The sequence below is a fragment of the Podarcis tiliguerta genome (assembly GCF_965153285.1).
Source record: "Podarcis tiliguerta genome assembly, chromosome: 3".
NCBI classification, from domain to species: domain Eukaryota; kingdom Metazoa; phylum Chordata; class Lepidosauria; order Squamata; family Lacertidae; genus Podarcis; species Podarcis tiliguerta.
The window spans coordinates 39895035-39922936 of record NC_139536.1 but is presented as its reverse complement, the minus strand read 5'-3'; the positions used below and the strand labels follow the sequence as shown (position 1 = coordinate 39922936).

The following is a 27902-nucleotide window of genomic DNA, read 5'->3' as shown; positions in this document are numbered from 1 at the left end:
CAACATGGCTTTTTATCTTGCTGTGTATGTTAATCAGCTTACCAGTACCAGGATGTTTTACCATGAATAGAGCCTTGTTAATTGATCACTGTTACTATTTGGGTTTCAAGTATACCTTTCCTTCATCTCCATGTGTACAAATGTTTGACAACTCAGGATTACACTTCATGCATCTGATGAAGTGTACAGTGATCCTTGAAAACCTATGCCTTAATAAATTTGCTAGTCTTTAAGGTGCCCCAAGACTTGATTAATTTTGTTAAAAACTGCTCCTTAAATGTTCTATATTTTTATTTGTAAATTAAGAAATACACCATGTGTGTAATACTAGATTGATACATGCAAGACTTACTCACCACTTTCATTTTGCTGATTTGTGTTAGATCATAATTATACACATGTCCCAGTGTCCATCTCCACCCAGAGTATTGTTTCACATTCCCTATCTTCTGGGTGTTCAAAACTTGTTTGTATATTTGCAGAGACAATTAGTGGAGGAGAGTGATGCTTGGTGTGAGCCTACCAAGGTGGTGGTAGTATTGCTGTAATTCCCTAGATGAGAATATATACACTATTCTAATGTTTGTGAATCAATCCAGAATAAGTGGCAGGCTACTTACATTTACTAGTGTGCATTAGAATTGGTACTTAGGTCCATAAGTTTTGACAGGGGTGAAACTAGACTCATTGTTACCCAGGTCAAAGACCCAGTTTGACACCCACCCACCCCTGCATCGGGTATAAATAAATTATTATTATTATTATTATTATTAGTGCACACACAGACACAGAGGCTGGGAGCCTCAGTGGCACCCCTCTGGAGGCTCCACCCAGGGCCAAAAACCCAGCTCCCCCCCCCCCCCAGCTACAACTGAGTTTTGAGTGTACTGCTTGAGGTTTTTTTTATTCTCTCGCCATTTCTTCACTCCTGTTTTCCAGTTGTCATTATTAAAGTTTTTTTATTTGTGTAGCTTCCTTTTTTCCAAGGTAATTTTAAAAATATTTAAGTTGTTCTTCTACTTGAAGCTGAAACTTCCTGAAGTTTGTGTTGCTCAACTAAGTACTACTATTCAATATAATTGATACTACATTGTGGGTGAAGTTTTAACAATTCCCAGTTCAGACACATTTCTAAGGCAGGAATTGTGGTTTGTTTCTCTTGCACACTAGTGAAGCAAAGCTGGCACAACTGATGCATGACATGCAAACAGTGTATCTCATAAAAACAAGCTGACAGCACATACTTTAATGGCTGTAAGGCCTGCGAATTCAGAATTTGAAATATACTTCCAGATAAGTAATGTTAACATTTTTGGTTGGGTTGTGCACATCTTTTTTTTCTTTTAAACACTATCATGTTTAGTTTCTCTTGCGTCTGTGTGTTGTTCGATCCACGCTCTGCCTTGATGGTTACTACTGAATTATTTTAGTAATAAATTTCACATAAATGAATTGCTTTCTTGTAATTGTTTGTAATAACCCCCTATATCTATTATGTGAAATATTTATGAATCTTCTATAATTGGATATCTCTAACTTAAAACAAAGTAAATCATGATTGTGTTCCCCTCCTCATCTTCTGTCAGCCTGTGCAACCCAGTGACTGCCTCCTTGTGCCTGCTCTCAGAACAGCTTTTGAATTTGGCATGATAGATGATTGAAACGCAGTACCTTCCACATAGGTGGAGAATTGACAGAGACCTTTCTCAGATCCTTTTGTAAGTGATGAAAAAATTGACAGTTCTGCTGTTTCCCATATACTGGTGAATATGAGAGTACCACAGTCAATATTCTACCTACTCCTAGTTTACATATTCTTGTCTTACTTGCAAAATGGTATGAAGTCTTAACTTTGAAGAGAGAATGGGGGAGCTGCTTTAGTTTCTTATATACCTAATCTTCAGTTCTGACAGTTGGATTAAATATGGCGCTAATAGCAGGTTTATGTTATTATTCAGTGATAAAGTGTCAGTTTGTGACATGTATTCTTCCCATCTCATCTTTTGTAGTTATATTGGGTTTGTAATGTATGTCTCTTATCTTACATTGATCTCTCTCTGCTGTGGGTATTTTTGGCTGATATGAGTAAAAGTGGGCAAGATTAAGGTTTCTTCCTCTTCTGGATAAATTAAAATCCCACCCCCACTTGTAGTGTACCAATTCAGCATTGACTAAGAATTGACCAGGCTGCTACATTCTCATTGCTGGTTGCTCCTTTTCTACTTCCCCCTATACCTGTATTTATACCCTGTCATATGGAAATCAGAAAGCTGAATATGTTTCCTGGAATGCAGGTGATACCATTCAATTTTGCTACTCAACTGACCTCAACTGGCTTTGTGCACTTTTCCTGAAAGTATAGACAGTGGTTTTCTGAGTCATTGATATTGCTAATGTAGTACCCCTGGAAATCTGCCACACTGACAAGTTAGCTGTCTTACCTCACCAGGTGGGATTGTGCTGCTTAGAAACTTTAGTTTGTTAAAGATCATCATGAAAATTAATAAAATCAGTTTAACCTGACATAATTATGAGTGTTCAACATGTGGCAGGATGGGGTTAGGGTTCAAAAATATATCAAATTCCTAGGTAAATATTAGATGTTGACTTCTAGGAATCTCTTACGCTTCTGCTTGCAGTGGTGTCCAAACTTTATTCAAAGAGGGCCATATTTGATGAAATAAAGGGCCTTGGGGGCTGACCAAAGTTGTTGACCTTTTTTTTAGGGTTGGAGTTGAGGTTGACCCCAGGAAATAAACTGCCACAGGGGCTGGATTAAACCGACCGGCGGGCCGGATTAGGCCCCCGAAATGGACTATGGAGATGCCTGGCTTAGAGGGTCTGCCTTATTCTCTTTGTAGCTTGTTTGGGAGGGGCTAGGATAGAAATTCTCATTCTTTCCTCTGGCAGTTCAAGTAAGTATACATGCTTCCCAGTTGTCTTTCTTTGTCCTCAACAACCACTACATGAGGTTTAGATTAAGCTGAGAGTGACTGCCCAACTTCATCTAGTGAGCTTCATAGATAAGCAGGGATTTGAACATAGGAGTGTATGGTCGAAATTAATCATTTAGTATTATAGGATAACAGAGTCCTTATAATGGATCAGTAACTGGTTAAAGAGCAGAATCCTGAGAGGAATAAATGAACAGTTTTCACAATGGGAAGGATACAAGATGTTGGGTCTGCCAAATCAGTATTGGCACATGTGCCTTTTAGCTTGTTCATAGATCACCTGGAGTTAGGAGTGAGAAGTGAGGTAGTCAAGTTTTCTGATGACAGCAAGACATCAAAAATGTAACTATAAAAGTATAAAGTGATATACATTGGGGCAGAAAATCCTAAATCTGCATATATGTTAATGTGATCTGAATTTGTAGGGTTTGACCAGGAAAGGCATCTTGAGATTGTTTTTGATAGCTCAGTGAAAATGTTGATCCAGTGTGTGGAGCTGCAAGAAAGGCAAAGTCCTTGTTCCTGGATCATTAAGAAAGGATTGAAAATAAAACTGCCAATATTACAATGCTGTTATATAAACCTATATAAAATAATCTGCCAGTTTGTCATGTATGTTGTTGTATATAACCTCGATCCTGTCCCTAAAAACCCAGAGCATTTTTTTAAAAAGTCCAGATACGATTTGAAGATTATGGAAAAGTTCAGTGTAGTTCTTTTTTTTATCTCAAACCAGTTCATCCATGTGGGATGTTATACATATTGTGTGTCCAAGATAATCTCTCTTTAAAATCTAATTAACTATCCTTTTGATATCCTGAAAATCCTTTTGGGTATTTTGCATTCCTGTAGGGATGCCTGTCTGGCTGACTGCTTCAGCTGGGTAATCATTTTTCTTGTTTATCCCTAATCCTTTTAATATTTCCTTCCTGCTCATGTGTATAACTGTACAGTACTTCCATTGTTTGGCATCTATTTCAATGACAACTGTAAGGGACTGCCAAGTGGAAGAAAGGTGTTTTGTGTTTTAGTGTGGATTTAACAAGGGATATAAAATAAAAAGAACAACTGTTTTCAGCACAGTGACCACAAAGAATACCAGGCATAATTTGAGTTGAACTCTTTGCATGTCCCACAGTGCAATCCTATACATGTTTACTTAAGTGTAAGTGCTACTATGTTCGGTGAGACTGGCTTCCAAGGAAGCATGCCTAGGATTGTATTCTGAGTAAGACAAATTACATAATAAAAGAGTTATGTCAACAAATCTTGCTTTGTTTTGAAATAACTGTTTTTCAACTCTCCCATGGATGTTCTCATGCCTTATTTGTTTAGTTTTCAGGCATCAGAGGAGGAAAACATTCAAAAGAATAATTTCACTTAGATAAGATTATATAGAAGCATAATCAGAAACACTGAAAAACAACATTGCTTTAGCTGAATTAGACTTCTGTGCAAAACTTCATCAGTTTTGAAAGAATAAAACTTGATTTTGTGTTTGGTTATAGAGAATAAAAGGTAATATATGTTATAAAATAGGGGTAATTTTTAAATACTGTATTTTATGTATGTTAGCATTTCAGAATTGGTCCAAAAGCTTTATTGATATGGGGACAATATATTTAGTAGGCCAAACACACGGTCACAAAATAGTATGCCACATACAAGCTTTCAAGTTTCACAGAATTTTTCATTAGGCTAGATAGGAAAAAGCACAGAAAGGAAAGTTTCAGGCCATCCATGTCTTCGTCTGACAAGTGTTTTAAGATGGAGTGTGGGAAAAGGTAGCAGGCATTCAAAAAGGGCCTTTTAGGTGCTTTGCATAATTCAGGTTGTACCTGGGCCTTGGAGAAACACATGATGACTGATTCCCCGCTCTCTGCAAATACAACAATCAACTGCAAATACAGTTTTATTTCCATCCTTTAAGTGAAATATCCATTCCTCTGACTAGGTGGAGTAACTATGCACCATGTCAGTTACATTGCTATTGTAAACTTGCTTGAAATCAGTAGCTAGTGTGCATTTTCTGAAACAGTGACTTGTATATATAAATTATCCCTGAATTATTATTTGGGCGGTAGTTTATGCACATTGATCAGCTGGTTTACTTGCCCTTTCCAGAAGAGCTATGACTTGCCCTCTTCCAGAAGAGTTCAAAGTTGTAATATTACGCTTCTTGGGTGACTAGTTATTTGTGCAAGTGATTTGGCTATTGATTTTGGGAATCAACTAAATCAACAAACAACTCTAGAGTCAACTAATTCATAATGGGAAGCACATGTCCTCTGGTAGCTTTACACATTCATTCATCCTGTAGTCCTAAACATACTTAATCTGGAAGTCCTGTTGTGCTTGATAAATCTTTTTTTCTAGATGTAGACATAAATATGGCACTGGTATGTAGAGAGATTTCTCGCCTGTCCAGTTTTGTAGTCTTCAGATATGGTTGCAATAGATTAATAGCTTTGTAGCATTGAATGCCAGGGTCAATGTCCGCAGTTTAAAAAATAAAAATAAAAATCATAACTTCTTTTTTTGGGATGAAATTTGTAGGCATTCTAGCTCCTCCTGAGGAAGTGGAGCCTATCAATTTTCAGCCAGAAGACAAACAGCCGAACAGATGTTATACTATTGTTCAGATACACAGACTTATCGATATTTAACACTGAGCTTTACTCAAATGTAAGTAGGGCTAGAATGGGGTAGGAGTATAAGGAAGGGCTTTAACCATGGGTAGGCAAACCAAGGCCCGTGGGCTGGATCCGGCCCAATCACCTTCTCAGTACAGCCCGCGGACGGTCCGGGAATCAGCATGCTTTTACATGAGTAGAATGTGTCATTTTATTTAAAATGTATCTCTGGGTTATTTGTGGGGCCTGCCTGGTGTTTTTACATGAGTAGAATGTGTGCTTGTATTTAAAATGCATCTCTGGGTTATTTGTGAGGCACAGGAATTCATTCATCTCTCTCTCCCCCATACAGTCCAGTCCCCCACAAGGTCTGAGGGACAGTGGGCTGGCCCCCTGCTGGAAAAGTTTGCTGACCTCTGGCCTTAACTAGTAACTGGCATACCAGGCAGAAACCAAAATGCAACAACAAGAGTAAATAATTGGGATAGAAGGGCTTGGATTTTAGAAAGGGATTGGTCAGGATTTTTTTTTATTATTATTATTTCACTATAAACAAAATGGTCAGTTATATCTTGCACATAAGACCCAACAAAGAGCACGTGGATGACACATCCAAAATATTGACTTAGAACATTAGATAGCAAAAGTTTTGATGAAATATAAAACATAAAAATAAAAACAACCTAAAGCATTGATTCAGCAATGGTATGGGAGTCCTTCAAATAACTGAGCTTTTCTAGAACAGGTAAGTGGTAGTGGTTTTCCTATCGCGGAATGGTATTGGGGTTAAGTTGACAATTGCTTTTCTTATTGTCTGTATATGAATAACAAAATACAACCACCACTCCATAGCTCTTCAGCGTTGTCCTTCCTAGCAGAGTCAACCTGATTTCTCCTCCAGAAGATTAGGTGTGCTTTATCTTCTGCAGCAAAAAAACCAGAACCTTTTGGTGGCTTAAAGACTAACACATTTATTTGAGGAAGCATTTGAGGAAGTGGGCATCAGTTCATGAAAGCATATGCTGTAATGAACTTGCAACTTCAATTTGCAAAAGAACACTGAAATAACTTCTAATATGTTGATTCAGGGGCAGAGAACTATGGTCCTCTTGTTGTTGCTGGGGTCAAACTTGCATCATCCCAGACAATCAACTGTGCTGGCTGGAACCGATGGGAGTTAAAGAGTCTGAACACTGGGAAGGCCACAAATTTCTGACCCTTGCATTAAGGAAACATTCCCTCCAAAAGTGTTGTGATTTTAGAGCCCTGGTCAAAAGCTACAGCTTTCAGTCACAAAAGATGCCACCCTCCCCCCTGCCTGGCATTTCCCTTTTATGGGTAGCTTGAGGGCAGGTTGAGAAATTTACAACTTTTGGCCAGAAAGAAAGAGAGACCTAAAACAGTGAGCAGGCCACTGAACTTCAGACAAGACCTGTTTTTCTTTAGAGTGAATACCTCCCAAATCAATCCAGTTCATTATTAGGTTACATCCAAAGTGGGTGCACACTCCTGCTATGCCCCACCCACAAATGGAATTCACTTCATCTCAGCATCACATCTCCCCAATGTTCTTCTCCTCCAAAACTATAAAAGCCCCAAATTCCTTTCATCATAGGGAAGGCACTCATGGCATTTAAATCATTTTGGTTTTCCCTTTTTTGTATATTTCTGGTTCAGAGAGTTTCTTTTTGAGCACACAGTGTTGATTTTAAAAAATAACAACAACCACTCTGGCTACTGCTATCTGTAAGCTCAGACTTTTTAATGCTGTCCCTGTTTTACTGATCCAGCTTTTAAGTGCATGTTCCAAATTCAGCCCAATAGGAGGGAGGAAAAGAATGGAATCCTACAGGAAGGATCCTGTAGAAAATGCCCAGATCTTGTAGTATTGCACTGAAATACTTCTTCAGAATTGTTCTTAAGCTATTTCTGTGTTACCCTACAAATCCGGAATTAGGGAGAATAAATTTTACAGAGATATATGTTACTTTAGGTACACAGAAACCCTGAGCATTGGAAGATTGAGATGAGCTGGATTATTGTAAACCAATTAGAATAAACTTTTGCAAATGTCAGTTTCTGCTTTTTTGTATCTCTGCTCCCTCAACCCACTACATTTTTCAAACATTTTAGATTTCTGAACCTCTGGGAGTTCAATATGTGCTTAAGGTGCTCTAACATAGAAATGAGAGAGGGATCATTGATTTAATCCAAAATGGTGCTTCTCTACTACAAGAAGCAAGTCAAGTCAAACTGCTTTAAATTAATGATTGCAGCACAACTAACCTCAGTATATAATAATGGAATGGAAAATGGCCAGAAAGTTCAAAACCATTACCGGTATATTAAATTTCAAAAGGGCCATTTATAACAAATGTGAGGATTAGAATGTTGAACAATAAAATGGTAATGTGGGTGGTTCAGTTTATGGAAGCTTAGATAGTATTTAAACATAGAATAATGATCTGATATCCCAGGGTGTATATGGACAAGTCCAAAACTAACCCATTGTACCTAAAGAGTCAGGGTCTAAATAGGTGAGAAATCTTCTTTAAAAGAGAAGTCTTGCTCAAGAAACAATTAAGAAGAACCTCTGCTGAATCACGTTTAAATTGTTAACCTGGGCTCCATTTGGAGGAAGTGTGGAATATAAATTGATTAAAATAATAAATGGGTGAAGATTTTGAGGAGTGGATTGCTACAGATTTGAAAACTAACAAATACACCTGATTTAAAGGCTAGAAGCAGGCAACTAGGGCAATATTTGCAATACTTACTCACTATTCACATAGCTTATACCCTTCGTTTCTGCATTCAGCGCTCAGCATCTTACGCTATACAGTAAATGTAAAGTCAGCTTACACTATAAATGCATAATTAAGATTTTTAAATCACAAAAGTGACCTAAACAACTGCATTCAGGAATATATCTGAAGAACTATGTCAGATGAAGAGGAAGAACAGTTAATTTACAAATTAGAAAGTAACAAGTTACTTGAACCCTATGGCATTCTTGGTGAAGAAATGTGAAATTGTTGATTTACTAACAATATGGATTGTGTGGTCCTACTGTAAAATTCATTGAAAATATAAAGCTTAATTTGAACATAAAAATGTAATTTGAAATATATAATGGCCACATTGTTACATCCCATGAAAATCAAAGGAGTTCTTAAGAAAAGATTTCCTCTATTCTTTGAATGCCTCTCAGTTATGCATGAAAAAGAAATCACTGTTGTTCTGTTAAATATGTGATATATTATCTTGAAACCTGCTTACCTGCTTATTTTAAGGCGGGTAGGCAACCTAAGGCCTGTGGGCTGGATCCGGCCCAATCGCCTTCTCAATCCGGCCCGCGGATGGTCCGGGAATCAGCATGAGTACATGAGTAGAATGTGTTCTTTTATGTAAAATGCATCTCTGGATTATTTGTGGGCCCTGCCTGGTTTTACATGAGTAGAATGCGTGCTTTTATTTAAAATGCATCTCTGGGTTATTTGTGGGGCATAGGAATTGGTTCATTTCCCCCCCCCCCAAGAATATAGTCCGGCCCACCACATGGTCTGAGGGACGGTGGACCGGCCCACAGCTGAAAAAGGTTGCTGACCCCTATGTTAAGGGGTTCAGGTAGGATGGAAGGGTAGGGCAGTGTTTCAGTATTTGGGTCTCTGGTTGTTAAAGGCTTTAGTCAATAATGTCACCTTGAATTGGGCTCCTAAATAATCTGGCAACAAGCGCAGCTGCTGCAAAACTGGGTTTATATGTTACCTAATTGGAATCCCAGCCAGTAATCTGGCCACTGCATTTTAGACCAATTGAAGTTTTTTTCTTCAAGAGCAGCCGCACTTACAGCACACCACAACAACCCAATTGGAAGTTACCAAAGTGGCCATGTCACTTCTTACTGAAAGAGATTATAGCTTGAGTACCAACCTGTAAAAAGGCACTCTTAGCCCCTCCTAGCCTAGAGACTGTAAAGATGGGGAAGTAAATGTCAGATGGGGTTGAACAGAAATAAAAGCAGAAAGTACCACACATGGAGCTTTTGGGAATAAAGCAAAAAGCATGCTGCAGACAGTTCTTGAGGAAAGATGCTAGTGTATGCTTATACTCATCCAGTCTGATCATCCATTAGCATTAGGTTTCTCCAGAAGGACACCAGTATAACCAGCTATACTTTTCATATACTCCAACAACACAGTTTCTTGATAGCGTGAGCCATACTACTGATATTTTATACCATGCATACTCTCACAGCATGTATAATCAACACAGCTCTGTATGTTAGTACTGAAGAAAATGAGTATACCCAGAAATGATAGGAGAACAAGTCAGATTAAGTGGACATTGTGTCCTTGACCATAAATTCATTATACCTAAGCACCGAATCCCTAAAATTTATTTTACTTCTGTCTCCTAAACTTAAGGCTGTACCCAGTTCATTGACAAATTCGATTACATAAAAGCTTTATAAGGGCTACAAGTGGTTATCTTTTTACATAAGGTAATGGTTATCCAGTGTTGCCATTCGTCTATCTCGAGACAATGAAGTGTGTTTCTGGGTGTGACGTCAAGCTGCTGCATTAGCAGTACTGAAGTGACCTCTCCAGGGCAGAAGCCTGGACAAAGTTTATGGTGGTCCTGGGCTGCCCAGACGACAAGACCTCCCTCTCTGCCTCATGATGTGGTCCAAAGGAAAGTAGAGCAATACGTCTGGCAGCAGCTTGGCTGCTAGGAAGGAATTGCTAGAAGGAGGCATACAAAGTGCCATCCAACCATCTTAGGGACTCCACTCCAGATTTGTGTAGGTTTACTCCTCAGCCTTTTTTTCTCCCAAAGATATCCCACAAGGCAGGGGAGGTTTAGAATCTGTTAGATGGGCTATCTTCCCAGCTTGATGAGCCCCACCTACCCCTCACTTCCCTCTACAGCATGTGCAGAAACTGCCTTCTTGATCATTGGACCTACTATTGGTCTTGTCCTTGGGTACCCTCATCTGGTTTAGCCAGCCAGTTGAAGCCATTTCTGGGGCTTCTAGAAGCTTCTTGGAGCCACAGGTGAGAACTCCACAAGTGTGGAGGTTGGGAACCAAAGGTGGACAGTCTACCCCAGAAGGAACACAACATGTCCACTCCAGAGGTTATCCCTCTGTTAGCACCCTATACTTGGTTATCTATAGCACCCTATGGTTATCTATAGGATTTTAATATTTATGGTATATTGTGGCATATACAGTTTGATCACTTTTCAGCAGAGCCAGCCCACCAGTGGGGTGAGGAGAAACAACTTACCTCAAGTGGTGGAAGCACAAGAGTCAGTGCCCCATCTGCCCTACTGCCTCCAGTAACAAAGCACTCCCTTCTCACTGGGGAGAGGGAAGCATTCTGGCGTGTAGCATTGCCATCTATCTTCCTCATCTCTGGGGCAGAAAAGACAAGTGACAATGCTTTGAGGAGTGCCTCAGTGAGAGCCAAGGGGGGGAGTTTAGCAAGAGCCAGGTGTTTCTGCGCACAGCGCTGCTGCTCATCTCCAAGTTCAGAGAGATGGGGGAAATACAGTGACAGTGGAAGTGGGCAGTATGGCAGGGAGCAAAATATTTCCGCTTTTGCCTTAGGTGGCAAAAGGGGGTGGGCCCTTTTGCTTTTCAGGCATGCCTAGGTTTCAGTGATTGATGCCAGTGATGTCTTAGAATGGTAAATCTGCCAGGAGGGTTATTATCCTTGCCCCCCCCCCCTTTGTAAAGCTACCATAATCAGTGTACTTGTAGCAGCATGTTTGTGTATGTGTACATGCGTGCCTGAGTAAACAACTTAGAATGATGAAAATGTGTGCCTGCTGTGTACTTCATGCCTATGATGAAACAAGTACTTGGCAGTAAAAGTCTTTCTTCTTTAATTTAAATTTTAAGGCAGAGCTTTCCAAACTTCAGTATCGTGACACGTTAGTGTGTTGGCTTCAGCGTTGGCTTCATGCAAACGCTCCCCATGCTCCTCCCAGGGCTGGAAAGGCGTTAGTTTAACCTCCAGTTTGCTAGTAAAACTGAATTACTGTGTTGTGAAATGTATGTCTAAAAAGTGTGCCACCAACATGAAAAGTTTGGAAAGCTCTGCTTTAAGGTGTTATGGGTCTCTTTGTCCATCTTTCTGCTTCCTGCAATTGCAGATTTTGGCAAAAACAGCTGACATCCCTTTTGGGGGAATGGACATAGCTCCATCAACACAGTTTCTAGTGATACCTCTTCTGTATGGTATGAATGTGCAAAGCTTTAAATTAACAGGACAACATATTACTGACATCCACACACTGTCTTGTTTTCAGAAGAAAAGCCTGACTGCTCCAAGGCCCGTTGTGAAGTACAGTTTTCTCCTCGCTGTCCAGAAGATTCTATTTTGATTGAAGGGTATGCGCCACCTGGTGAATGCTGCCCTCTGCCTAGCCGCTGCGTGTGCAACCCTACAGGGTGCTTGAGGAAAGTTTGCCAACCAGGCTATTTGAATATATTGGTTTCTAAAGCATCAGGCAAGCCGGGGGAATGCTGTGACTTCTATGAATGTAAACCAGGTAATGTGTACCTTTACCCCCCCCAGCCCAATTACCTCAGTGTTTATGCATATTAACCTAGAGCTGACTATCAAAAATGAACTCCTTCATGTGTCTCTTTTCCTGTCACTGTCTCTATCACTGCACTATCAGAGAAAATTTCACTCCAGCCAAAGTCTTTCCTATCTTACAAGCTATTCGAAACAGGAACACTGATGGAATAACATAAATGCAAAGAAATGTGAGGCAGGTGCTACAAAACTGATTTCCCTCACTCCTTGTGTTATCAAGCTAGGTAACGTAATTGTTTGATAATCATATGCAAGCTTTCAGTCCAGTGGCAGTTAGTGCTCATAGATGATGATAAAACCATGATAAAAGCTAGACTATAACTATATTATGATCTGTGATTTCTTTTGTCTGACAGAATAGCATCTCCTCTAGTAACTGAAAGCACAGAGATCAAGTTGACATTTAGAGTACAAGATGTAGAGATAGACCATCCTGCACCTTCCCTTCCATTGGTTGTTTACTCATAAAAATAAGGGGCATTCCAAGACTGATTGAAATCAAGTCTCCTCAAGGGCAAATCCAGCTGACTTCAAAGGGACTGTCCAGTATGTGTTTTGGTATTGCAATCACCATCTAGACAGATTCACGCATCCATAAATGGGCACATACTGAATGTATTGTGGCTGTTATTATTTTAATTTATTATATGTCCTTCACTCTGATGTCCCAGCAATTTAAAATAGAAAATTAAAAACAATTTTTAAAACTTACAATTACAAAAAGAGAGAGCAAAAAATAGGGTGGATCTGGTATCAGGGGTCCCCAAATGGTGTCTGGGCTTGAGAGGAAGCTGTAGAGATACGTAGATAATTTGCTGCCACCGACTTGTCTCTCCCTGTACTAAAACCTTGGCTAGACTGGAATACAACTTTCATTGGTTGGATAAATGGAAACACAAGCACCTCATCACTAGCAGCTCCTTTTACAGAAGGAAAATACTGGTGGTGCTAAGTGCAAATGCCGGTGAGTGAAATTCACTTACTTACCTTTTGTGACTGTTTATCAGCCTCTGTGAATACTTGCAGGGGATTTAAACATACATAGCCATATATACACGGAGGAAAGGAAGGAGGGATGCATGTGCACATTATTTTACTTATTACGATTTTTTATTTCTCACCTTTTGGGGTAGAAGTCTAAGGTGGCTTATAAGTGACATAAGTCTTTATAAGTGGCTTATAAGGTTATTTAACCCACAATAAACAATATCAGGATCCTTCCCCAGGGCAGTTGGTGTTGGGGGCAAAGAATAGTCTAGGTGGAAAACACAGCACAACCCCCTTCATTGATAAAGGATATGACACAGACAGCCCACCTCTCTGCTATGCACACACAAAAATGGAAATTTACCATTGTGGATCACTGAAATTCTGTCCTGTCGCTTTGCTTTCTACACTGCTGCTGTGACTAATTCAGCTGTTGCAAATGAACACGGCATACTGGCTGCATTGGTTGTGTTTCACTTGGAAGAGCCAGTGGATGTGATGGCTGGCTGCTGACTAAAAGTGGATTGGATATCTAGCCATCATGAGGGAGAACTACTAGTAAGTTCTGCAATGCCAGTGCAGCCTCTGCAAAGCACCTAGCCTACTGTGCCAGAAATGGCTGCTCCCAAGTCTTCTGGCAGCTGAGCTGCCTTTTATAAATTGTATACCGCTGGTTGGCAAGTCACTTAACAGCATTCCATTTTGAAATAATAAAATTAATGTTATAATGCCTCTTGTCTCCAGGATAAAATTTATGGTCACCATTTTTGGCCAGAATGGTTGGGAGCTGCTCCACCTATGAGCATGTCTTCCCTCAATGTTTTGGCATATTATATAAAAACAACACTCTCTTCTTAATTCCAATGCATGTATTCCAGAAATGTGAACATGACTCAAAATGGGGTTTAAAGATTGCAAATATCAGTTGTACTTGCTTTGGAGTTAATATGCAAATATCAGACTTACATGTTATATTAATGCATGGAAGCAGGCATAATTACCCTCTCCACCTAATTGATATGTGAAGGTGCTGTGAATTAAACCTTTGAGAATTTAGGTTTGGGGACTGTTGGTTGGCATATGTCCTTGTCTGCATTTGCAATCATCCAGAAGCTGGTGTTGAAGTATTATGGTTGGCGTTTAGTGACCTTTGTACCATATTATTCTATTTATTTATTTATTTATTCATTGTACGCTGCCCAATAACCAAAGTTCTTTGGGTAGTTTACAGTGAACATTAAAACCACAAGATAGAACAATATATGAAATTTAAAAGAGAATTAAAAAGCACAATACAGGTCCAAAAACAAGCAGAGAATAGCAGTAGTGTAAAATATCTAAGAAATACTAAAACACTTCTAAAAAGCCTGAGAAAAGGATAATGTATTCACCTGGTGACAAAAGGACTTAAGTGTAGGTGCCAGGTGAGCATCTCTGGGCAGGGCGTTCTGTAACTTAAGATGCCATCTTTGAATAGGCCCTCCGTTTAGTAGCTGTCTGCCTCACCTCATTTGGCAAGGGCACCTGGAAGAGGGTCTCAGAGGATTGCTTTATTTATTCTGGGCATATATAAGTGGAAGGAGACACTCCTTCAGGTACCCTGTGAAAGAATTGGACTCTTTCTTGTCATTTTTTCTAAAGCAATACGAGTTCTAATCAATTTTTAAATATATTTTTCTTCCAACAGTGTTCAGCATAGACTGTAGCACAGTAGAATGTCCTCCTGTCCAGCAAGTTGCTTGCCCCTTGGATAGCTATGAAACTCAAGTCAGGCTGACAGCTGATGGATGTTGTACTCTCCCTACCAGGTTTGTTATACATTTGATACAAGACTTTAACAGTCACTGCGTTTAAAGTTTCTACTTAAGAACTCAAAGCAGTTGTGATACAAGTAGCAAAGGAGTACTGAGCATCACTGTTGCTCTAGATGATTCTGAATAACAGCTTTTTCTCAGTTGAATTCCTATTGAAGATTTAGGAGGTGTATGTTGAGCAACTGCTGTGTGAAAGTGTTCATGACTAAAATGGAATTAGTAACTGCTTTGACTTCTGAAATAAGATATATGAGAAGAATTAGTGACTAAATCTTTTCTTTAACTAAAATCTTTAGGGGGGAATTGACGTGTTTCTCATTCATGTAAAAATAAAATAGGAGTAATTTTAGCTTGCAGTTCTCATGTTTTTATTAGCCTTAACTTAGTAACTTATTTAGAAAGGCTGTACAGAAATAGTGTATTTTATAGATGGGAACAACACAAGGAGAGAACTAGATGTCCTACAGTTTTATTTCCAAACACAAGGAGAGAACTTAATGTCATGTAGCTTTTTCTTAATGTATTTGGTTATATAGAAATATAAGATTAAACTTGGGTGCATAGAGGATGACCCTGAATCTTGGGATACGGTGGTACCAATAAACGCCTCCTGGTAAGAAGCTGTACATCTTTTTCAGATTCAATCTTGCAACAATAATTTATGACCTAACCTCAAGTCTTGACTACAGTAATGTGGTATATATGAACTATAGGGCATTTCTGGATTCTGTAACTTGATATTGTAAGATGAAGCAGATCCTGAGAGCGTCCCAACAACTGCTCCCCAAAGGTTCCACATATCCTATCCAAATACTACCATTCATGTGTTCAGCAACAAAGAACCATCACGTGCTGAGGATCTGGAATCTAATCCCACTGTAGATAATTCTCTGGTCCAAGAAATTACCTGATGTGGCAAGATGAGAGTCTAAAAACAGCACAAAATATAACAGTAAATGAGTTTTAAAATTATTCTGCTATGTAGTATTTAGGAACTAGTGACACCGGGACTGCAAATGTCCATACATTTCACTGGATATCTAACATTGATTGCTGTCTTGTTCTTAAACATTCTTACGTATCTTGATTTCAAACAGTATAATCATTTAGTTGTGGAAAGAGTGACAGCAGGACAGGAAATTTGTTCTCTGAAATAGTTTTAAAGCTGTCTTACAGTTTTAATGTTGCAGTTGAATTTCATATACTCCTCAATCCAGAATAATTACTTTCATTCTTATAACTATAAGTAACAGTTTTTGGTTAACTGCATTCAGAAGTCCTAGTACAAAATGCATGCTTATCCATATCCAAAACTGATGCATAGAAAATGTTGCATTTTATGTCAGCTGACTTAAGTGGTTATTTTAATCTTCTTCCTAATTGCATTTCTGTGAGTTTATTCCAATCTTTAATCTGCACTTACTTGTTTTGATTATCACATTCACTTCTCTACTGCTTCTTTTTGTTAGGTTCCCAATTCTTAAGTGAGCTGTGTGTTAAGCATATACTAATGATTGCTGATAGAAGTTTTAAGCTTCTTTAATAATCACTCTTGCTTCCTAGCCATTTATGAAAACAGAGGAGAAAATTATTAGTACTCAACGCCCAGAGTCTTTTCATACATGGTGCTTCCATTTCTTCTTAGTATAAAGTGTATATTCATTTTATCCTTCCTTTTTCTGTATAGTCCTAGCTAACCAGCTAAGTAATTAGTAGTAGTGTTAGATTATGCTGAAAAAGCAAAAACACCGCAAAACAATTCCTCTATCCTTACAGTATCTGTATAGTCACAATAAACAGGCCTAAAGGATTCTTCCATCCTGCCAACAAAAAACCTTCTGACAATTATTAAGAACAGTTGTTGTTCATTTTATTTCTTCTGTGTGCTAGGCTTGGTGAGATGATTTACCCATGGTTACACATCCCAGCCCTACTCTCGCCAAAAGGGGTGAGCCGTTTTGGTGACATTGCACCTCAGTGACTGCTTGATTTCAAGTAGTCTGCCAGGGTAGCTTCCAGGCTTGTTGCTCCCATCCTTCTCTCAAATGGCTGTGGGAAGAGAGAGTACACTCTGCTCTTCAGTATTCCTTAGATGTCGTAAGTGGCAGATAAGGGGAAACATTCTTTCCATAGAAAGGGGAGACAACATTTAAAAAATCCTTATTCTGCCCCTGCTAATCTATTTGTCTGTCCTATACATATTTAGGTTATATCTTGTAGATCACTTGGTGCTTTTGTTCTTGACCTATTTTGATAAAAAATTATTATATTTGATTATACTTAACAAGTTAGATGTGGTTCAATTTATTTATTTTAGCAATTGAATTCCAGCCTTCATCAAAAGATCTCAGGGCAGATAACAAGATTTAAAACACACCCAAAAATGAATAAAAAACACTATACTAATTAGTTTAATCTCATCAAAATAGCTCCACTGTACTACAGAGGTCACACCCATTAGCCTGACAAAAGCTGGCACTGAAAGAATTAAAAATTACTCACAGGACTTGTGGAGAGCTTTTCAAATTTTTTATTTTCTGAAATCTAACTATATTATGGTCTGAAGGCACAGGAGACCAACACCTTGCTGAAGCTAAGCAATTCTAGATCTGCTCATTGCCTGAATAGGGAACTGTAATAATAATAGCCATGAAGGTGGGGCAGAAATGTAAGACATTCATAAATATTATTTTCATGCGTTCTGTAAGTTAATAATAAATACAAAATGTTATTCTGTAGAATGTCCTGTATACTTAGTGATTTGATCTTCTAAGCCCAAATACAAATTCACCCTTGTTGATTAGCAACCAATAAAAACATAGAACAAATACAGCAATAAACATTCCAGATAATACAACATTGAGTAATGAAATCTGATTTGCCACCCTCTCCACATTTGACATAACTAACTAATCTCTCTCTTTTTTTAAAAAAGTGCTAATTTTCTTCAGTATGAGCATATTGTGAGAGAGACTATATGAAGGGATGGGTGACCATTGTTTGCCTCAAAACTATTGGGGATTTGTAGTCTCTGACTGCTCAAAAACCAGTGAGGGATTTTCAAGAGCTTCTATTGTGAACCACTCTGATATTTTTTATAATATAGCAATACAGGCAGTGACCATTTTGTGCGCGTCCAGTTGGCGTTTGGCTGCCAAAGCATAGGTCCTTTTCGACCCAGAAGAGGACAGAACAAGGTGGAGCGGGCTTATGCACACTCCACCAATGTGCACATGGGCAAGGAATGGAATTTCTGTGCAAAACGGTTGCTGCTTTATATACATATTTTTATAAATAAAAATAAACTCGCTATGAGATATTTCTCTTGTATAAAGCAACTAGCAAATGCAAATAATAATCTTAAACATGACAGTGTGGTTAGAGATGCCATCCTATGCTGTGTGGGAAGAGTTTGGGCCTCATGGCAGAAATTTCTCAACCCTATCTTAATCTCAATACAGGATACTTTAAACTGTTTGGGAGAGGGGGTTATAGATTAATTAGGAATAGAGCGAGCACCTTTCTTCTGACCCTGAATTGGTCAGGACCTTAATAAGATTATAGTATACAGGGGTAAGTTGGGACGCTGAGTGTCAGGGATGCACACAAGCTAGTTTTTCTGCATTGCTTGGGAGTTGCCCAAGCAGTTAAAAGCCCCTGTCTTATTGGAGGTAATACTGATTGATTTAGGTGGTAAAACGGCGTTTTACTACTAAATGAGGGAGGGGGGGAATCTGCTCCCATAGTTAAATTCTCTTCCCCTGTGCTGACATTTTTCAAACAGTCCCCCTCTACCCCACATATATTTTCAGCAATTTTCAGTATGCACGTACTTAATATGGTTCCCTTCAGATGTTGTTAGGCTTCAGCTCCCATCAGCCCCAACCAGCAAAGATAGTGATCAGGGATGGGAGGTAGGGTCCCACATTGGTTACCCCTATCTAATATATAAGTATATGATGTTTTATTCTTAAAGGATGATTCCATATTCTTCTTTTCTCACTTCAACTCTTCTCTGGATGGATATTTCAGGGATTAGCATTCATGATTTAAAAAATAATTTGCAAATGTATTCAGTGCCATCTCCTCTTTAAAGAGGAGTATCTTTTGTGTATCTCAGAAACCTCCTAAGTACTCATTGTAGGTAGATTAGAGTTTTGGATTGTTTGGACAGTTTAAGGTTTATTATCCATATGTGTTTGAAAAGCTAATGACCAGAAAATGTCTGGGGTGGGATGTTGTTCACTTCCTATGAATGAGGCTGAAATGACTTGTATAAGTAAACTTTAAATGTTGATGGTTGAGTTTGCAACACTGTCCTTGGGCTTCTGAAAGATTTATACAGATCCTAATTACTCATGTCACCTTATGTTACATTTCCATGCCATTTCAAATTAAATATCACATCACAGAGTTAAGAGAATGGTTGCTAGAGATAGTGTTAGTACTGTAGCAATATTTAAGCAGTTTCGTGCCATAGAATGCTCCTTCGTTATTTTGATGATTCTCCCCAAAACACTGTGAGATATATGGTTTTTATGATCAAGAACTAAGGAATTAGTGACTTTTCGACAGGCCTACCTCTGCTTGGGATGTATGTAAGATTTGGAACATCAGTCTTCTGATCAAAGCCAAGCATTGTCCATTGGAACAATTGTTAAATTTTGTTTACTGTGTTGTGTTTTAAATAGTCATGTTGTCTTTTATTATGTAACAGCAGAAAACCAACTTGCTATCACCAGCTGTTTCCCCCCCATGTTTGTGCTTTCCCTCCCTCATATGTTGCCTCACTTATTTATGGAGCTTTCAATGCTTCGGTTTCAGGTGCGAATGTCTCTCTGGTTTATGTGGTGTTCCAAAATGCGAGGCAGGCTACATCCCCCAAATAGTGTCACGTGGAGACAGAACACCTGGCAAGTGCTGTGATGTCTTTGAATGTGTCAATGGTATGTTACGTTCTCAGTGTATTTGGACTGAACATTTTGAGGAGTTTGGTTTATGGCTAATTTAAATATGTTGTCCAATATGGGGCACAAGTAGAAATTATATATACGTTTACATAGGACATTATTCCTACTAAAAACTTGTAGGGTATTAAAACTTAACCTTATTTAGTAAAGGTAAAGGTAAAAGTACCCCTGCCCGTACGGGCCAGTCTTGCCAGACTCTAGGGTTGTGCGCTCATCTCACTCTAAAGGCCGGGAGCCAGCGCTGTCCGAAGACACTTCCGGGTCACGTGGCCAGCATGACAAGCTGCATCTGGCGAGCAAGCTCAGCACATGGAACGCCGTTTACCTTCCCGCTGGTAAGCGGTCCCTATTTATCTACTTCCACCCGAGGGTGCTTTCGAACTGCTAGGTTGGCAGGCGCTGGGACCGAACGACGGGAGCGCACTGCGCCGCGGGGATTCAAACCGCCGACCTTTCAGTCGGCAAGTCCTAGGTGCTGAGGCTTTAACCCACAGCGCCACCCACGTCCCTAACCTTATTTAGTAGGGGTCTGTTAATACTGGGTATGATAGGGTACTTCTATGAATTAATTATTTTTCAGAAAAAAAGAAGCATATAATACAACAATACAAAAGCCATTTTAAATAGTCCATAGCCATAGATTAATTTAAAACCTCTTGAACACACTACCAGAACCTTTGACGATGACCTTGAAAGACAGGTTTTAGCCATGTGCCAGAAGTCATGCAAATATTTATTTCATTGGATTTATGCCTACCCTTCATCCCAAAAGAGGTTAGGAACTGCTGCCTCCAAGATTTTGTCCCAATTGTGGATCAAAATCATTACAAAGTTTTATCTCTCGGTAAAGGTATACCATGTTCCTATTTATTGTGCTAACAGAAGGCTGTCTTAAATAAGATGTTGTGCTTACTGTGTTTAGAAAGTGGAAAGGAGCACTCAGATCTGCTACAATGTTTTCCGAGTCCTGGTGATGATTGCAAACCACTCAGGAAAGAGCACCCCTTCTTGGTGCCTGAGCACGTTGCAGCCATCTTCCTGGCAAGCCTTTTCTCCTGCTGTTATGTGCAGTTCATGTTTATTTTTTTAAAAGTCTGCTGCAGGTGCCATCACAGGCAACTCAGTAGATGGAGGGGGAGGCATGTTTCAAGGGGTGAACCCAGCCCTCTTTATACCTCTGTGTAAATAGATTATTGAAGAATTGTATCCTTCAAGTTAAACTGCTAAACTACAAATTAAGCCACATCACTGGATAACGAGGGGGGCACAGTTAATTAATAGTGGTATGCATTATTATTATTATTATTATTATTATTATTATTTTATTTGAAAGTTATAATTTCATGTTCTTTACACATAATGTGAAAAATTGAAATATAGTGGAAAATAAATACAAATCTTCCAAAGCATATCTGCAGTGACATGAGTTTTCAAATACTCATTAGGGAAATCTGAAAGCAAGCTATTTTTGTTTATTCTATTCTGATTGATGGCCAGGCAGGCTGTGATGCCTCTATGCTAATGTAGCAAGTGAATGGGCCAGGCAGATGGAATTTGTATTGACGGCAAGGCTTTACCTGTAGCTCATGCCCTGTATCAGGTCTGAAAAGCTCCAGTGAATGCTCAGAGATAGCCAGATAACTCTCTGGATTCTGGCTCACAAAATTAGGAAAGCATTGGGCTACTAGTTAACTACTGAGATTTACTGCTAAATGTCAGCATTACCTGTTATGCATTATTTTCTACTGGGATTCCTAACCTGTGACCCTCCAAATGTTTTTAAATTCCAGCTCTCATCAGCTTCAGCTAGCATGCCCAGTTGTCAGGGATGATGAGACTTATAGTCCAGCAACTTCTGGAGGGGCACAGTTTAGCTATCCCTGACCCATTAGTTCCCAAAATATCAATAATAAACAATAAGTATCAACAAAACTACTATAAATATTCAGAGTCTGTGCATCTCAGTATTAGATTAATTAAATAGTAGTTTAAACTTAATTAAATCTGGGACAGATGGCAAGAGCAAAAACAAATCAGTTTAAAACAAACTAAAACCATTTGAATGAAGTATTTAAGAAAGATACGAAATGAGGGTTTGGGAAACAAATATCACAATTGGAGAGAGATCTGTTGGAATGTAATGTTAAAGTGCTGTCTAAAATGTATAAGATATTATTGGATTAGGAGACAAAGGATGAGCAAGTAAAATCTTCAGTGATACATTTGGCAATATATATTGATACAAACCCAGATTTAGATGTACGTAATGCTAAGCTAAACCATGGCTTAGGGCAGTAGCAGCAGGATCAAGGGAGAGCAAAGCTGCCATAATTTTTGCTGTGAGAGCCCACATGCTTGCTCGTTCATGCTTAGCCAGGATTTGACTTAGCGTTAAGGGTGAACAGGCCTATAATCTCTAGAATTTTTGAGGTTTTCTGCCATCTCTCCTTATATTGTTACATTTCATATCTTTGAGTTCATTTTGAACGAAAATATCAAAGGGACACATGCTATTTTAATTACTCTTTGAGATGCTGTGTAATTATAACATGTAAACCAAGTAAACATTAATATACTTTTCCTAAGTACCAGGCAAGATGCAGGTATTCTAGTGAAGCATCTTTAGTTTGCTAGATATAAAAAACACATCAAAGATCACAAACAAAATGATATAATAGAATAATAACTCTCTTTGTAAGAATTATGTTACAAAAAGCACCACTGCTGAAATAATGTTTACTATACAAATAACAACTCAAACTAATAAATGTATAGTATGCTACTGGGCTATAGATCTAACAACAGTGAAGTTATGCCTTTAAAAGGCAAACTCAGTTAAGGATTATTATTTTATTCTTTCTTTCTCTCTGTTCCTGAAATTTCTGTTCATGCTATGTACCGCTCTTTAATGAATGTCACTGTGCAAATATGTGTTTAAAAATCAGTATCCTTTAGGGGTTCTATATCCAAAGTCATAAAGTTATAAATATAACAGAGGTTCTTTATTTAAATTTAGATCTACTGGCTTCTGGCCAGATACATCCCACTCACATTCCCTTCCATCCTATGCCTACTCCTTGCCCCCACCCACTGTTTACCAGTGGAAAAAGTGTGCTTCACCGGCAGCCTTGAAGTAATGGCTCCTGAAGCATCCTCAACAATCTTTTCATATAGAAGAGCCAGAGATAGGGAAGCAAGCTGAGTACCTCATAGTGGTGGTTCCTGAAACTTCACACATACACACACACCCCTGGGTCAGAGGGAAATCAATGCTCCAAATAATGATAAAGAGAATGAAGTGAGCATACTCTGTAGGAGACCTAGGTGCTTTGCAATTCTAGATTTTTCTCCTAGTGTTTTCTGGCAGAGAAGGAAACACTGTGAGGAGAAGAGTAGATGAGGGCAAAGTAGGGCTTGATTTCTGGTCTCAAGTTTGCCTGTAATCATGTTTTCTGATCTAGAAAGCAATCCTGAAAGTCTCCCAAGTTTGTATGAACTGGCTGCTGCTGTTCAGTGATGGTATTAATGCAGCCAGGCTGGAGCAGGAGATGGCAATGTGATCCAATCCTTGTGGGAAGGGTAGATTATGATTTTAGGAGAAGAAGTGATTGTGGTGATCTTGAGAAAAAGAATGAGGGATGGTGATGATTTTGAAAGAAATTGTGTGGGAGGTTCTAGCCCACTCACTTTTGGTTCTGGCCCTCTCCAGCACTAGCATGCAGCTCTGAACAAATTGCCCAAGAAGGAATGTGGGCTTTCACCCAGTGGTGGTGGTACCTGTTTTGAAAAGACAAAAGAAGTTGTTTGACAGTAATTACAGTATTATGATGACTATTTGAGCTGGCAGTGTAGCATCAGGTAAAATAAAATTCATAGTTGGAAGGACTGTAGCTAAGTGGTAGAGCATCTGTTTTGCATACAAAAGGTCCCTCCTTCAATCCTCAGGTAGGGAATCCTGCCTGAAACTTTGGCGAGTCACTGCCGGTCAGTGTAGACCATAATGAGCTAGATGGACCAGTGGTCTGACTTGGTATAAGGTAACTTCCTATAGTGTTACAGAATAAAACACATTATTTATGTGGAATTTAGCAGCTACTAATTATCATAGCCACAAAAGAAGATTTAAGATAGGTTAGGTAGGACATTTAGGCAACAGATATCCCACGAGTGTGCTACATGGCTTAGTGAAGGAAAAAGAACTTCCTGCTGATAATCTTCTGAATTAAACACAAAAGTGTCATCCAGGGTTCATAGCAATCAAAAGACGCTGCAGTCACCTTTAGAAATTGTCTGCAAAGAAATGTCTGCAATTGTTTTGTTTTCCTAATGTGTTCTGACTTCTAAAACGGTTGGAGTAAGATGATCTTGCTCTTAACAGACCTTAATCGCCTTCTAAAAACATTCTCTGAGTTCCAGTAACTTTCCAGATGTAGCGCAGTTTCTGTTAATTAATCCAATAGTGTACCGTCAAATATTTTCTGTTTCTGTTCATTGCACTGAAATAACTCCCTTCAGTGTCAGTACAGATAGCTAAACCCTAAGAAACCCCAGGCATATATGAAAGCCAGGATGGTCCAGTGGCTAGACAGAATTGCCAGACAACATAGGTATGTAACTCCTGACCCAGAGATGCTTGGACTGCTTTGATCCACCTACAGTTCCTAAGCTCCAGGTACATCTGGGATTTGCTTGAGCAGAAAGAGTCACAGGCAGCAGTGTAGTGTAGAAGTCATAAGAAGGTGCACTGATGTTTCACTGCAAACATTGACTCTTCTGAAATCATTAAGATTATGCATTATGAGGCATCCTAAATTGATAGGCTGTGAGACAAAGGACTACTTGTCACACCCCAATACCCATAACATTTAGCTATATATCAGCTACCTTTCTGTTAACCGAGTGAATAGGGGTTGTGGTTTGTTTGTAATGTAATCAGAATGATAGACTGCATGATTTGCATGCAGAAAATGCTATGTTCAATACTAGTCTGAAATCTAGAGACCCATTGCCAGTCGGTGTAAGTGCCAAGTTAGACCAATGGTCTGACTCCATAATGAGAAAGCTTCATTTACTCATACAGAATCTTAGGACTCAGCTATACAGCTGCAAATAAATCGTTTTAAGTGCAATATACAATGTGACAATAGATGGCGATGGTGAGCCTAATGGAAAATTCAGCGTATTTTTAAAAACGCTTTTAAAAAAGCATTTTCAGAATGTTTTTAATATGTGAGTAGATTCCACCTTAGTGTCTTCAAAGTGCTAGGTATACATTATCACAGTAGTACTTGCAACAACTCTGTGAGATTGATCCATATTATTTTTCCCTTTATTGCCAGTAAAGAAGCTAAGGCTGAAAGAGTGTGTTGCTAGCCCAAAGCCACCTTGAATTGGAGACGTCTGTGTCACTGCACATTCTGTGGTTTAATGTTGTTTAATGTCCATGTGCCCTTTTTAAACCATAAATAGCAGTCATTGAATCCCCCAATTAGGATTGGACCACAACAGGGAGGGAGAGCTTAATGCTTCCCCTGGGTCAGAGTCACAACAAATTTTCATTAAGAGGGAATTTCCTGTTGGGCTAAGTGGGAGCTGCCTTCCCAATGTAAATAAATTCAAAAGGGCGTTTTTTTGGTCAGGGCTACAGTGCAGGCACAGGAAAAGGCTCCTCCCTCACTTCCTGATTGGGGGCGCTGGTGCTGCTATTTGCAATTGTAAAGGTATACATGCAACATTAAAGCAGGTGTTTCATGTTGCATCTAATTTGGCCTGAAGCCGCTGTGGTATGTTAGCTTCCATTAAGAATAGACAATATTGAAAAAGTCTTAGGCAATTTATCCATGGGAGGAATCGGTAAAATAATTCATTTTCATGTGCCACTCTTGAATATGAATGTTTCCAGGATAATTGATAAAAAATAAAATAAAAATTAGGGTAGTTAATTATCAATCAATAATTAGCAATATGTTTCAACAGAGCCTTTTTCCTGGCATAAGTATTTGTAGTACATAACGTTATAATGGGGTTTAGCATATAAATTGGGCTCAGATAAAAGGGCAGGAGTGCTGCCAAATGATTCTGTGCAATGTGGGGGCTTGCCATGACATTTGATCCAATGAAGGAAATTTATCCCAAATTTATATCTGTGAAACCAGCATAGTCATGAGCATTTTTCAAAAAATACATCTTTATTGAAATAAAATGTAAAATGAACAGCAACAGTCATATTTCATTGAACAAAACAAAACATGGGCTGGGTGTTCACCAGCAAACTCTGGTAGCAGAACTAAAACAAGAGAGTTAAATATCACCCTACGGCCTCACAGTGAACAGGCTGTGTATATAACTTTTTGTTTCTGCACCCTGAATTCTTCCGACTTTTTGCAAAGGCCTAGCTCAGGTGTGATGAAGCTGAGGCTAAGTTCAAAATAAGTGGCTCTTTCCTTGATAGATGGGTGGAGTAGCTGGAGTACACCAGTAGTTCTTCTGTCACTATCATTCTTTTTTATAATTGTAGATGTAGAACATGCCCTAGAATATGTAGCTGCCATCCAGAAAAAAAATACCCTCCAAGCTTAAGTCCCTCTTGAAAAGCGTTCCTGAATGTTAGGGGACCCTCCAGAACAAAATAGGATGTATCATGGAGGACTACAGTAGGTGAAGGTAGGATTAGCAAAAATCATGTTCCCCAGCTTTCACAAGTAGGAGCAATTTCAGCTGAGGCACTTTCAGCCTGGTATATATTAAGTAAACCGTGAAACATTTCAGAAACAAAAATGCAGATTTATTTTTTTTACCAAGGAGTAGATAATCCTATATCTGAGAATTTCATGAGTTAAGTCACTATGCTTTTTATAGCCAAGCACCTTCATGAAAAGTTATTTTGTTGTTGTTGTTGCTATTTTCAGAAGTGAAGCCAGCTTGTATATTTAATAGTGTGGAATATTATGATGGAGATATGTTTCGAATGGATGCCTGCCGGTTTTGTCGATGCCAAGGTGGTGTGTCTATTTGTTTCTCGGCACAGTGTGGTGAGCTACATTGTGACAGATACTATGTACCAGAAGGAGAATGCTGTCCAGTATGCGAAGGTAATTATTACTATTATTACTATTATTATTATTATTATTATTATTATTATTACTCTGTTGCTCTTTGAATCTGATTTAAAAGTACAGCCAACTCACAACTTGGATGCATTTAACTTCAGCAATGACAGCTTTACATGTTTGGTGGCCAGCCAGCTGCAATTGCACAAATTAAATGCATGCAAGGGGAAGAGCTTGAAAGCTCCCAGGCTTGCTTACTTAATGCTGGGAATGTCTCATGAGATCTCACAGGACCATCTGAGATCTTGTGAAACCTCTAGAGCCCAGGAAGCAAACCAGAGAGTTTAAAACGGCTATCCAGGCTTGTTTTCCCTGTCACAGAAAGCACTTTTAAGCTCTCTGCCTTGCTTACTGGGCTCTGGGAAAGTCTCAAATGGGTCCTGGGATCTCACTGAAGTGTCCCAGTCCAGTAAGCAAGGCTCCACTTTACACCCAGGGGCAAGGCCCACTCAGCACACCGGCTTCAGGAAGGTTGGGATGGTCACACGGGTGTGGTTCTGGGCTTGTTTTAGCTATACAGCGGTACTTCGGGTTAAGTACTTAATTCGTTCCGGAGGTCCGTTCTTAACCTGAAACTGTTCTTAACCTGAAGCACCACTTTAGCTAATGGGGCCTCCTGCTGCTGCCGTGCTGCCGGAGCACGATTTCTGTTCTCATCCTGAAGCAAGGTTCTTAACCTGAAGCACTATTTCTGGGTTAGCGGAGTCTGTAACTTGAAGCGTGTGTAACCTGAAGCGTCTGTAACCCAAGATATCACTGTACATGATTTCAGCTTTACATGTAGTCCCTGGATGCTAACCCCTGCACAAGTTGTAAGTCGTCAT

The 27902-nt window shown here is 39.1% G+C and overlaps 1 protein-coding gene across 2 annotated transcripts in view; it reads left to right on the top strand.

The window, feature by feature from the left end:
* Window positions 1-27902, top strand: part of CRIM1 (cysteine rich transmembrane BMP regulator 1) — a 132428-nt gene that overhangs the window by 65868 nt on the left and 38658 nt on the right. For both annotated transcript variants that reach the window (XM_083432149.1, XM_083432150.1), the window contains 4 exons: window positions 11906-12148; window positions 14873-14993; window positions 19824-19945; window positions 26878-27060. In XM_083432149.1, coding sequence (XP_083288275.1) covers window positions 11906-12148; window positions 14873-14993; window positions 19824-19945; window positions 26878-27060 — 669 coding nt within the window. The remainder of the gene's footprint in view (window positions 1-11905; window positions 12149-14872; window positions 14994-19823; window positions 19946-26877; window positions 27061-27902) is intronic.